Source organism: Hemitrygon akajei, chromosome 4 (assembly GCF_048418815.1).
Source record: "Hemitrygon akajei chromosome 4, sHemAka1.3, whole genome shotgun sequence".
NCBI lineage: Eukaryota > Metazoa > Chordata > Chondrichthyes > Myliobatiformes > Dasyatidae > Hemitrygon > Hemitrygon akajei.
Genome location: NC_133127.1, coordinates 894,708 through 908,704, shown reverse-complemented (window position 1 = coordinate 908,704; position 13,997 = coordinate 894,708). Strand labels below are relative to the sequence as shown.

General features: G+C 47.4%; 1 protein-coding gene across 7 annotated transcripts in view; it reads right to left on the bottom strand.

Moving 5' to 3' along the window:
* Positions 1–13,997, bottom strand: part of rtkna (rhotekin a) — a 184,570-nt gene that overhangs the window by 14,880 nt on the left and 155,693 nt on the right. The window contains exon 12 of one of the 7 annotated variants that reach the window (XM_073041970.1): positions 9,573–9,666. The exons of the other annotated variants lie outside the window; for them this stretch is intronic. Coding sequence (XP_072898071.1) covers positions 9,573–9,666 — 94 coding nt within the window. The remainder of the gene's footprint in view (positions 1–9,572; positions 9,667–13,997) is intronic. 7 annotated transcript variants of the gene reach the window in all.

Here is a 13,997-nt window from a genome sequence, read left to right as displayed (position 1 = left end):
AACAGTAGCTGAATTCACTTCTCTTCCCTCATACCCTTCAACATCTGGCACACTGGTAGTGACTTCCACAGTGAAGACGGTGGCAAAATACTACTCCGGCCTCATTTTCTAGTGGGCCTATATCCACTCTCATCTCTTTTTAATTTCTTATATACTTGAAAAGTATCACCTTGATATTGCTTACTAGCTTGCTTTTATATTTCATCTTTTCCCTCCTAATGATTCTATTATTGGCTTTCTGTAGGTTTTTATGAGCTTCACAATCCTCTATCTTTCCGCTAATTTTTGCTTTGTTGTATGACCTCTTTTTTGCTTTACATTAGTTTTGACTTCTTGTCAGGCACAGTTGTATTATTTTGCCATTTGAGGATTTCTTTGTTCTTGGAATATGTGTATCTTGCACCTTCCCCATTTTTCCTAGGAACTCACACCATTGTTGCTCTGCTGTCAACCCTGCCAGCATCTCCTTCCAATTTACTTTGGTCAACTCCTCTCTCATACCACTGTAATTTCCTTTACTCTCATGAAATACTGCTAACAACAGACTTTACCTTCTCCCTTTCATATTTCAAGTTGAACTCAATGATACTGTGATCACTGGTTCCGAAGGGTTCCTTTACCTGAACCTCCTTAATCGCCTCCAGTTCATTACATAACACCCAATCCAGTATAGCTGATCCCCTAGGAGGCTCAATGACAAACTACTCTAAAAAGTCATTTTGCAGGCATTCAACAGATTCACTCTCTTGAAATCCATTACCAACCTGATTTTCCCAATTGATCTACATGTTGAAATCTCCTATGTATCATAACATTGCCCTTTTGACACACTTTTTCTGTTTCCCATTGTAATCTGTAGTCCATATCCCAGCTATTGTTGGGAGGGCTGAGCCATATATGGCACTCCCAGTAGTCCTATACCCTCATACCCATTTATATCCCATATCCCACTCCCACATATCTCCTATGCCCATGTATATCCTATATCCGATACCCACATATGTCCTATACCCATACTCATGTACCCTCATACCCATGTTTAAGTCCTATACACCCAACCCATATATGTCCAATATCCCCATACCCATGTACGGGTTCTGTACTCATGTGGAAGTCTAGTACCCTTGTATCCTTACAGATGTTTTTTACCCCCATACCCCTGTGGAAGTCCTGTACTCAAGTACCCCCATGGAAGTCCTGTACCCCCGTACCCAGTTGAAATCCAGCACCCCATACTGGCTGGGTCTTGTACCCTTGTGGAAGACCTATATGCCTGTGCCCCTGTGGAGGTGATGTACCCCATACCCCTGTGGAAGTCCTGCACCCCTGTTGAAGTCCTGTACTCCTGTACCCCTCTGGAAGTCCCGTACCCTCATACCCCTGTGCATGTCCTGTACCCCCATGCCCTTATATAGTCCTGGGCCCCCATGCCCCTGTGAAGTCCAGTAGCCCTGTACCGCTGTGGAAGTCGTGTACACCTGTGGGAGTGCTGTGCCCTTTCTCCCTGTGAAGTCCTGTGTCCCCATACCCCTGTAAAAGTCCTGCACTCCCATTCTCCTATGAAGCCCTGTGCCCCTGTACTCTTGTGAAAGTCATGTACCCCCAAGCCCCTATGAAGTTCTGTGTCTCCATACCCCTGTGGAAGTAAGGCACCTCCATACTCCTGTGAAGTCCTGTGCCCCCATACATGGGGTACAGTACCCCATACTCAATACCATTGTGAAAGTCCTGCATCACCGTGGAAGCCTGTACCCCCATTCCCCTACGAAGTCCTGTGCCCCCATACACCTGTGAAGAACAGTATTCCTGTACCCCTGTGTAAGTCCTGTATTCTTGTGTAAGGCTGTATCCCCATACCTGTGCGGTTCAGTACCCCCATACCCCTGTGGAAGTCTTGTGCTCCCGTACTCTTCTAGAAGTCCTGTACTCCTGCACCCTTCTACTGTCCTATTCCCCCTGCTGAAGTCCAGTACTTATAAGACCATAAGATATAGGAGCAGAAGTAGGCCATTGAGTCTGCTCCACCATTCAATCATGTGCTGATCCAATTGTTCCAGTCATCCCCACTCCCCTGCTTTCACCCCATACCCTTTGATGCCCTGGCTAATCAAAAACCTATCTATCTCTGCCTTAAATGAACCCAATGGCTTGGCCTCCACAGCCGCTTATGGGAAAAAGCTCCACAGATTTACCACCCACTGACAAAAGTAATTTCTCCGCATCTGAGTTCTAAATGGACGTCCTTCCATCCTGAAGTTGTGCGTTCTTATCCTGGACTCTCCTAACATGAGAAATAACTTTGCCATAAAGAAACATAGAAACGTACAAACATGGAAAACCTACAGCACAATACAGCCCACAAAGCTGTGCCGAACATGTCCTTACCTTAGAAATTACCTCTATTTTTCCAAGCTCCATGTACCCATCCAGGAGTCTCTTATAAGACCCTATCGTATCCGCCTCCACCACCGTCGCTGGCATTTTATGCACTCACCACTCTCTGCAGAAAAAACTTACCCCGACATCTCCTGTGTACCTACTTCCAAGCACCTAAAAACTGTACCCTCTCTGAAAAAGCCCTGTGAAAAAGCCTCTATCTACACAATCAATGCCTCTCATCATCTTGTACACCTCTATCAGATCACCTCTCATCCTCCGTCATTCCAAGGAGAAAAGGCCGAGTTCACGCAACCTATTCTCATAAGGCATGCTCCTCAATCCAGGCAACATCCTTGTAAATTTCCTCTGCACCCTATCTATGGTTTCCACATCCTTCCTGCAGTGAGGTGACCAGAACTGAGCACAGTACTCCAAGTGGGGTCTGACCAGGGTCCTATAGAGCTGCAACATTACCCCACAGCTCTTAAACTCAATGCCACGATTGATGAAGGCAATTCATCGTACCATATACCACAGAGTCAACCTCGCAGCAGCTTTGAGTGTCCTATGGACTCGGACCCCAAGGTCCCTCTGATCCTCCACACTACCAAGAGTCTTACCATTAATACTATTCTGCCATCATATTTGACCTATCAAAATGAACCACCTCACACTTATCTGGGTTGAACTCCATCTGCCACTTCTCAGCCCAGCCTTGTATCTTATTGATGTCTCACTGTAACCTCTGACAGCCCTCTACACTATATACACCACCCCCAACCTTTGTGTCATCAGCGAATTTACTAATCCATCCCTTCACTTCCTTATCCAGGTCATTTATAAAAATCACGAAGAGTAGGGGTCCCAGAACAGAAACCTGAGACACCACACTGGTCACCGACCCATCTTGGCTTCTGTGGGCAAGTCATTTCTGGATCCACAAAGCAATGTCCGCTTGGATCACAATAAGTCTTGCACAGGGTACCTTATCAAATGCCTTGCTAAAATCCATATACACTATATCTACTGCTCTACTTTCATCAATGTGTTTAGACCCATCCTCAAAAAATTCTATCAGGCTCATAAGGCATGACCTGCCCTTGGCAAAGCCATGCTGACTATTCCTAATAATATTATGCCTCTCTAAATGTTCATAAATCCTGTCTCTCAGGATCTTCTCTATCAACTTACCAATCACTGAAATAAGACTCAATCGTCTATAATTTCATGGGCTATCTCTACTCCCTTTCTTGAATAAAGGAACAATATCCGCAATCCTCCATTCCTCCGGAACCTCTCCAGTCTCCATTGATGGTGCAAAGATCATCTCCAGAGGCTCAGCAATCTCCTCCCTCGCCTCCCACAGTAGGGCGGGGAACATCTCATCCGGTCCTTATCCAAAAGCTCCAGCATATCCTCTTCTTTAATGTCTACATGCTCAAGTTTTTCCAGTCCACTGTAAATCACCCCTACAATCACCAAGATACTTTTCCGTAGTGAATACTGAAGCAAAGTATTCATTAAGTACCTCTGCTATCTCCTCTGGTTCCATACACACTTTTCCTCTGTCACACTTGATTGGTCCTATTCTCATATCTAATCTGTTCAGGCCTTTTAACATTCGGAATCTTTCTATGAGATCCCCCCTCGTTCTCCTGAACTCCGGGGAATACAGCCCAAGAGCTGCCAGGCGTTCCTCATACAGTAACCCTTTCATTCCTGGAATCATTCTTGTGAATCTTCTCTGAACCCTCTCCAATGCCAGTATTCCTTTCTAAAATAAGGAGCCCAAAACTGCACACAATACTCCAACAGTGATCTCACGATGCATTGTAGAGCCTCAACATCACATCATGCTCTTATATTCTATACCTCTGGAAATGAATGCCAACATTGCATTTGCCTTCTTCACCACCCACTCAACCTGCAGGTTAACCTTTAGGACATCCTGCACAAGGATTCCCAAGTCCCTTTGATTCTTTGCATTTTGAATTCTCTCCCCATCTAAATAATAGTCTGCCCATTTATTTCTTCCACCGAAGTGCATGACCATACACTTTCCAACATTGTATTTCATTTGCCACTTCTTTGCCCATTCCCCTAAACTATCTAAGTCTCTCTGCAGGCTCTCTGTTTCCTCAACAGTTCCCACTCCTCCACCTATCTTTGTATCATCCACAAACTTAGCAACAAATCTATTAATCCCATCATCCAAATCACTGACATACATCATAAAAAGCAGCGGTCTCAACACCAACCCCTGTGGAACTCCACTGGTAACCTGCAGTCAGCCAGAATTGGATCCCTTTATTCCCAGTCTCTGTTTTCTGCTGATCAGCCAATACTCTACCCATATTAGCAACTCCCCTGTAATTCCATGGGATCTTATCTTGTTTAGCAGCCTTATATGCGACACCTTGTCAAAGGCTTTCTGAAAACCCAGGTACCAAACCTGCTGCATCTCCTTTGTCTAACCTGCTTGTAATTTTCTCACAAAATTTCAGTAGGTTAGTCAGGCAGGATTTTCCTTTCAGGAAACCATGCTGGCTTTGGCCTATCTTGTCATGGACCTCCAGGTACTCTGTCATCTCATCCCTAACAATCGATTCCAACAACTTCCCAACCACTGATGTCAGGCTAACAGGTCTATAGTTTCCATTCTGCTGCCTCCCACCCTTCTTAAATAGATGAGTCACATTTGCAACTTTCCAGTCATCCGGTACAATGCCAGAATCTATCGATTCTTGAAAAATCATCGTTAGTGCCTCCACAATCTTTCCAGCTACTTCCTTCAGAACCCAAGGGTTCATTCCATCAGGTCCAGGAGATTTATCAACACTCAGACCGTTAAACTCCTGAGCACCTTCTCAGTCGTAATTTTCACTGCACAAACTTCGCTCCCCTGACACTCTTGAATGTCCGGTATACTGCTGACATCTTCCACTGTGAAGACTGATGCAAGATACGCATTCAGTTTCTCTGCCATCTCTGCGTCTCTTATTATAATATCTTCAGCGTCATTTTCTATTGGTCCGATATCTACCCGCAACTCTTTTTTACCCTTTATATACTTAAAAAAACTTTTAGTATCTTCTTCGATATTACTCCTATGCAAGAGATGTACTCCCCCACACACCTATGGAAACCCTGTACCGCTGAACTCCTATGGAAACCCTGTACCCCATACCTCTATGGAGGTCCTGTATCCCGTACCTATACATTCGTACCCATGTTAGTACTGTACCCATGTACCCCATAGACATTCCATACCTCAGTACCCCTGTGGAAGTGCTGTACCCCAGAACCCCTGTGAAGTTCAGTACCCACCCAAACCCCTATGGAAGTCCTGTACCCCATACCTTTGCATACCCCTGTACCCTGAAAACAATTATGCAAGTGCTGTACTCCATACCACTGTGGTCCAGTACCACTGTACCTCTATGGAAGTCCTGTACTCCTGTGGAAGTGCTGTACCTCCAACCCTTGTGAAGTACAGTACCCTCTATACCCCTATGGAAGTACTGTACTCCAGTACTCTGCAGATATGCTGTACCCCCATAACCCTGTGACTGTACCCCCATTCTCCTGTGGAAGTCCCATACCACCATACCCCAGTGGAAGTCTGTACCCCCATACCCCAGTGTAAGTACCCTACACCCATACTCCTGTGGAAGTCTGTACCCCCATACTCCTGTGGAAGTCCCCTACCCCCATACCCCAGTGGAAGTCCCCTACACCCATACTCCTGTGGAAGTCCCTTACCCCCATACCCCTGTGGAAGTCTGAACCCCCATACCCCAGTGGAAGTCCCCTACACCCGAACTCCTGTGGAAGTCCCTTACCCCCATACCCCTGTGGAAGTCTGTACCCCCATACCCCAGTGGAAGTCCCCTACACCCATACTCCAGTGGAAGTCCCCTACACCCGAACTCCTGTGGAAGTCCCTTACCCCCATACCCCAGTGGAAGTCCGTACCCCCATTCTCCTGTGGAAGTCCCTTACCACCATACCCCAGTGGAAGTCTGTACCCCCATACCCCAGTGTAAGTACCCTACACCCATACTCCTGTGGAAGTCTGTACCCCCATACTCCTGTGGAAGTCCCCTACCCCCATACCCCAGTGGAAGTCCCCTACACCCATACTCCTGTGGAAGTCCCTTACCCCCATACTCCTGTGGAAGTCTTTACCCCCATACCCCTGTGGAAGTCTGAACCCCCATACCCCAGTGGAAGTCCCCTACACCCGAACTCCTGTGGAAGTCCCTTACCCCCATACCCCTGTGGAAGTCTGTACCCCCATACCCCAGTGGAAGTCCCCTACACCCATACTCCAGTGGAAGTCCCCTACACCCGAACTCCTGTGGAAGTCCCTTACCCCCATACCCCAGTGGAAGTCCGTACCCCCATACCCCAGTGTAAGTCCCCTACCCCATACCCTAGTGGGTCTGTACACCTATATTCCTGTGTAAGTCCCATACCCCCATATTCCTGTGTAAGTCCCATACCCCCATATTCCTGTGGGTCCCATACCCCCATACCCCAGTGGAAGTCCCCTACACCCATACTCCAGTGTAAGTCCCCTACCCCCATACTCCAGTGTAAGTCCCCTACCCCCATACCCCAGTGTAAGTCCCCTACACCCATACTCCAGTGGAAGTCCCCTACACCCATACTCCAGTGTAAGTCCCCTACCCCCATACCCCAGTGTAAGTCCCCTACAACCATACTCCTGTGGAAGTCCACTACCCCCATACCCCATGTGGAAGTCTGTACCCCCATACCCCAGTGGGAGTACCCTACCCCCATTCCCCAGTGGAAGTCCCCTACCCCCATACCCTAGTGGGTCTGTACCCCCATACTCCTGTGTAAGACCCATACCCCCATATTCCTGTGGAAGTCCCATACCCCCATACCCCAGTGGGTCTGTACCCCCATACTCCTGTGGAAGTCCCATACCCCCATACCCCAATGGAAGTCCCCTACCCCCATATCCCAGTGGAAGTCCCCTACACCCATACTCCTGTGGAAGTCCCCTACACCCATACCCCAGTGGAAGTCTGTACCCCCATACCCCAGTGGAAGTCCCCTACCCCATACCCTAGTGGGTCTGTACCCCCATATGCCTGTGTAAGCCATACCCCCATATTCCTGTGGAAGTCCCATACCCCCATATCCCAGTGGAAGTCTGTACCCCCATATTCCAGTTGAAGTCACTTACCCCCATACCCCAGTGTAAGTCCCCTACACCCATACTCCTGTGGAAGTCTGTACCCCCATACCCCAGTAGAAGTCCCCTACCCCCATACCCCAGTGGATGTCCCCTACCCCCATACCCCAGTGTAAGTCCCCTACCCCATACCCTAGAGGGTCTGTACACCCATATTCCTGTGTAAGTCCCATACCCCCATATTCCTGTGGGTCCCATACCCCCATACCCCAGTGGAAGTCCCCTACACACATACCCCAGTGTAAGTCCCCTACACCCATACTCCAGTGGAATTCCCTTACACCCATACTCCAGTGTAAGTCCCCTACCCCCATACCACAGTGTAACTCCTGTGGAAGTCTGTACCACCATACCCCAGTGGAAGTCCCCTACCCCATACCCTAGTGGGTCTGTACCCCCATACTCCTGTGTGTCCCATACCCCCATACTCCTGTGGAAGTCCCATACCCCCATATCCCAGTGGAAGTCTGTACCCCCATACCCCAGTGTAAGTCCCCTACACCCATACTCCTGTGGAAGTCCCCTACCCCCATACCCTAGTGGGTCTGTACCCCCATACTCCTGTGTAAGTCCCATACCCCCATACCCCTGTGGAAGTCTGAACCCCCATACCTCAGTGGAAGTCCCCTACACCCGAACTCCTGTGGAAGTCCCTTACCCCCATACCCCTGTGGAAGTCTGTACCCCCATACCCCAGTGGAAGTCCCCTACACCCATACTCCTGTGGAAGTCCCCTACCCCCATACCCCAGTGGAAGTCCGTACCCCCAAACCCCAGTGTAAGTCCCCTACCCCATACCCTAGTGGGTCTGTACACCCATATTCCTGTGTAAGTCCCATACCCCCATATTCCTGTGTAAGTCCCATACCCCCATATTCCTGTGGAAGTACCATACCCCCATATCCCAGTGGAAGTCCCCTACCCCCATACTCCTGTGGAAGTCCCATACCCCCATATTCCTGTGGAAGTCTGTACCCCTATACCCTTGTGGAAGTCCCATACACCTGTGGACGTCCCCTACCACATACCCCTGTAGAAGTCCCTTATCCCCATACCCCTGTGGAAGTCCCATACCTCCACACCCCTGTGCAAGTGCTGTACTCCCATAACCTTGTGGAAGTCCTGTACCCCCATTCCCCTATGCCCCCATACCTCTGTGGAAAGCCTGTACTGCTCTGACTCCTGGAAGTCTTGTAACCCTGTGCAAGTGCTGTACCCTTGTACACTTGTGAAGTCCAGTACCCCCCATGCCCTTGTGGAAATGCTATATAGAGGGCATGGGGGTACACAACTTCTACAGGGGTATTGGAGTCCTGCAGCTGGTGAAGCAGCCGCAATGGAGGTTGAAACTGTGGAAAATAAGGGGAAACCTCATTGAAACCTACCAAGTATTGAAAGGCTGAGACAGAGTGGATTTGGACAGGAGTTTTCAATAGTGGGGGAGTCAGGACAAGAGGGCACAGCCTCAGAATAGAGCGATGTCCATTTAGAAAAGGGATGGGGATATTCTTGTGGGTGGAGAATCTGTGGAATTCATTGTCACAGACATCTGTGGAGGCCAAGTCATGGGTATATTTAAAACAGAGGTTGATAGCTTCTTGATTAGTCAGGGTGTCAAAGGCTACAGGGAAAAGGCAAGAAATAGGGTTGAGGATCAATAAATCAGCAATGATGGACTGGCAGTATAGACTCAATGGGATGAATGGCCTTATTCCGCTTCTATGTCTTATGGTGAATTTCATGTTGATAAATAACTTCTTATCAGACCTATAAATACTGATAATAATTCATTCTGGACAGAGAGATTGAAATCTATATTCAATGGGGTTATCAAGGGAGTACTGGAGGTTGGGACAGAGGTAAATCTTTTGAGTATCATGACATTCTTTGTTTACGGCATTTTGCCAGTCTGAGTGCCAACTGTGCAGTGGGTACATTACACAGTCCGTGCCTATATTAACATCACCTGTTAGTGTAAAACGAGAGGAGAGCTTGTATCTCAGCTGACACGCTGTTCTCCTGTAGGAGGAGACCCTCATACGAAGAAGCAGGGGGGGTTGCTGCTCAGAAGTCGGGAACAGAAAAGAGACATGAGAGACAAAAAGAGAGATCATTGGAGCTGAAACACAGCTGAGAGGGTGCAGGTTCAAGTCATGCTCCCAGAACATCATTCCAGTCCTCACTAACCATACAACTCCAGCACAACGTCCCAGTGTTAAACCCATCACCATCCCCACAACCCCAGCACATCGTCCCAGTGTTAAACCCCTTAGTGAACCCCACAACCCCAGCACATCGTCCTGGTGTTAAACCCCTCAGTGACCCCACAACCACAGCACATCATCCCAGTGTTAAACCTGTCACCAACCTCACAACCACAGCACATCATCCCAGTGTTAAACCCCTAGTGACCCCAAAACCCCAGCACACCTTCAAAGTGTTAAACCTGTCACCAACACCACAACTCCAGCACATCGTCCCAGTGTTAAACCCCTCAGTAACCCCACAATCCCAGCACATCGTCCCAGTGTTAAACCCCATACTGAACCCCACAACCCCAGCACATCATCCTGGTGTTAAACCCCTTACTGAACCCCACAACCCCAGCACATCATCCCAGTGTTAAACCCCATACTGAACCCCACAACCCCAGCACATCGTCCCAATGTTAAACCCATCACCATCCCCACAACCCCAGCACATCATCCCAGTGTTAAACCCCTTAGTGAACCCCACAACCCCAGCACATCGTCCTGGTGTTAAACCCCTCAGTGACCCCACAACCCCAGCACTTCGTCCCAGTGTTAAACCCCTTACTGAACCCCACAACCCCAGCACATCGTCCCAATGTTAAACCCATCACCATCCCCACAACCCCAGCACATCATCCCAGTGTTAAACCCCTTAGTGAACCCCACAACCCCAGCACATCGTCCTGGTGTTAAACCCCTCAGTGACCCCACAACCCCAGCACTTCGTCCCAGTGTTAAACCCCTTACTGAACCCCACAACCCCAGCACATCGTCCCAATGTTAAACCCATCACCATCCCCACAACCCCAGCACATCATCCCAGTGTTAAACCCCTTAGTGAACCCCACAACCCCAGCACATCGTCCTGGTGTTAAACCCCTCAGTGACCCCACAACCCCAGCACATCATCCCAGTGTTAAACCCCTTACTGAACCCCACAACACCAGCACATCGTCCCAGCGTTAAACCCCATACTGAACCCCACAACCCCAGCACATCATCCTGGTGTTAAACCCCTTACAAAGGGAACAAAGGGATCTGGGAATACAGGTCCATAATTCATTGAAAGTGTAGTCACAAGTAGATAGGGTTGTAAAGGAAGGTTTTGGCACATTGACCTTCATTAACCAAAGTATTGAGTACAGGAGATGGGATGTTATGTTGAGTTATAAAATATGCTGATGCAGCAGAATTTGGAGTATTGTGTGTAGTTTTGGTCACCTACCTACAGGGAAGATGTCAACAAGGTTGAAAGAATACAGAGAAACACTTACAAGGATGTTGCCGGGTCTAGAGGAGCTGACTTATAAGGAAATATTGAATTAGTTTGGAGTCACTCCTTGGAAGAGATTTGATAGAGGTACAGTATACAAAATCATGAGGGATATAGATAGGGTAAATGCAAACAACTGAAGATGGGTGGGACTACAATCAGAGGTAGGTAGAAAGGTGAAAAGTTTGTGGGGAACATGAGAAGAAACTTCTTCACTCAGAGGGTCATGGGAGTGTGGAATGAGCTGCCAGCACAAGTGTGCATGCGAGCTTGATTTCAAAGTGTAAGAGAGTTTGGAAGTTTGAGAAATCGATGTTCATACCTTTAGGTTAGAGGCTCCCAAACCAGAATATAAGGTGTTGTTCCTCTGACCTAAGTGTGGCCTTAGCCCGACAATGAAGGAGACCATGAATGGAAATATTAGAATGGAAATGGGAAGTGGAATTAAAATGGCTGGTGACATAGTGGAATTTGAATGGGAAGTGGAATTAAAATGGCTGGTGACATAGTGGAATTTGAATGGGAAGTGGAATTAAAATGGGTGGCAACATATCGGAATGGGAATGGGAAGTGAAATTAAAATGGGTGGTGACATATCAGAATGGGAATGGGAAGTGGAATTAAAATGGGTGGTGACATATCAGAATGGGAATGGGAAGTGGAATTAAAATGGGTGGCAACATATCGGAATGGGAATGGGAAGTGAAATTAAAATGGGTGGTGACATATCGGAATGGGAATGGGAAGTGGAATTAAAATGGGTGGTGACATAGTGGAATTTGAATGGGAAGTGGAATTAAAATGGTGGTGACATATCGGAATGGGAATGGGAAGTGGAATTAAAATGGTGGTGACATATCGGAATGGGAATGGGAAGTGGAATTAAAATGGGTGATGACATATCAGAATGGGAATGGGAAGTGGAATTAAAATGGGTGGTGACATAGTGGAATTTGAATGGGAAGTGGAATTAAAATGGGTGGTGACATATCAGAATGGGAATGGGAAGTGGAATTAAAATGGCTGGTGACATATCAGAATGGGAATGGGAAGTGAAATTAAAATGGTGGTGACATATCAGAATGGGAATGGGAAGTGGAATTAAAATGGCTAGTGACATATCAGAATGGGAATGGGAAGTGGAATTAAAATGGGTGGTGACATATCAGAATGGGAATGGGAAGTGGAATTAAAATGGGTGGTGACATAGTGGAATTTGAATGGGAAGTGGAATTAAAATGGGTGGCCACTGGAAGATGACACTTAGGTCGGAGGAACACCACCTTATATTCCATTTGGGTAGCCTCCAACCTGATGGCATGAATGTTGTTTTCTCAAACTTATGGTAATGCCTCCACTACCCCCCCCCCCCCCTCACCATTTCCCAGCTCCTTGTCCCTCTCTCATGTTATCTCCTTGCCCACTCATCACCTTCTTCTGGTGGTCCTCCTCACTCCCTTTCTTCTTTCTTCCATGGCCTTCTGCCGCTTTCACCAATCAACTTCCTAGAGCTCTTTGCTTCATCCCACTCCTCCAAGTTTCACCTGTCACCTGGTGTTTCTCTCTCCCCTACCCCCACCTTTCAAATCTACTCCTCAGCTGTTTTTCTCCAGTCCTGTTGAAGGTTTCTGCCCAAAACGTCGACTGTACTTTCTTCCATAGATGGTGCCTGGCCTGCTGAGTCCCTCCAACATTTTGTGTGTTGCTCGGATTTCCAGCATCTGCAGATTCTCTCTTGTTTGTGAGAAGATTTTTGTGCACATAAGTCATCACAACTTAGAGGGTACATTGATCCTATCTGTCTGTGATGCCACTTTCAATAGATTATGGACCTGTATTCTCAGATCCCTCTGTTCTAACACATTCCTTATGAGAATAGGTTGAATAAACTTGGTCTTTTCTCCTTGGAGTGATGGAGGATGAGAGGTGAACTGATAGAGATGTATAAGATGATGAGAGACATTGATTGTGTGGAAAGCTAGAGGCTTTTCCCAGGGCTGAAATGGTAGTTTTAAGGTGCTAGGAAGTAGGTACAAGGGGGATGTCAGAGGTAAGATTTTCCACGCAGAGAGTGGTGGGTGTGTGGAATGCACTCCAATAGACAATAGACAATAGGTGCAGGAGTAGGCGATTTGTCCCTTTGAGCCAGCACCGCCATTCAATGTGATCATGGCTGATCATCCACAATCAGTACCCCGTTGCTGCCTTCTCCACATATCCCATGACTCCACTATCTTTAAGAGCTCTATCTAACTTTTTTTGAAAGCATCCTGAGAATTGGCCTCCACTGCCTTCTGAGGCAGAGCAATCCATAGATCCACCACTCTCTGGGTGAAAAAGATTTTCCTCAACTCTGTTCTAAATAGCCTACCCCTTATTCTTAAACCGTGGCCTCTGGTTCTGGACTCTCCGAACATCAGGAACATTTTTTCTGCCTCTAGAGTGTCCAATCCCTTAATTATCTTATATGTTTCAATCAGATCCCCTCTCACCCTTCTAAATTCCAGTGTATACAAGCCCAGTCGCTCCAATCTTTCAACATATGACAGTCCCGCCATCCCGGGAATTAAACTCGTGAATCTACGCTGCACTCCCTCAATAGCAAGAATGTCCTTACTCAAATTTGGAGACCAAAACTGAACACAATACTCCAGGTGTGGTCTCACCAGGGCCCTGTACAACTACAGAAGGACCTCTTCGTTCCTATACTCAACGCCCCTTGTTATGAAGGCCAACATGCCATTAGCTTTCTTCACTGCCTGCTGTACCTGCATGCTTACTTTCAGTGACTGATGAACAAGGACACCAAGATCTCATTGTACTTCTCCTTTTCCTAACTTGACACCATTCAGATAATAATCTGCCT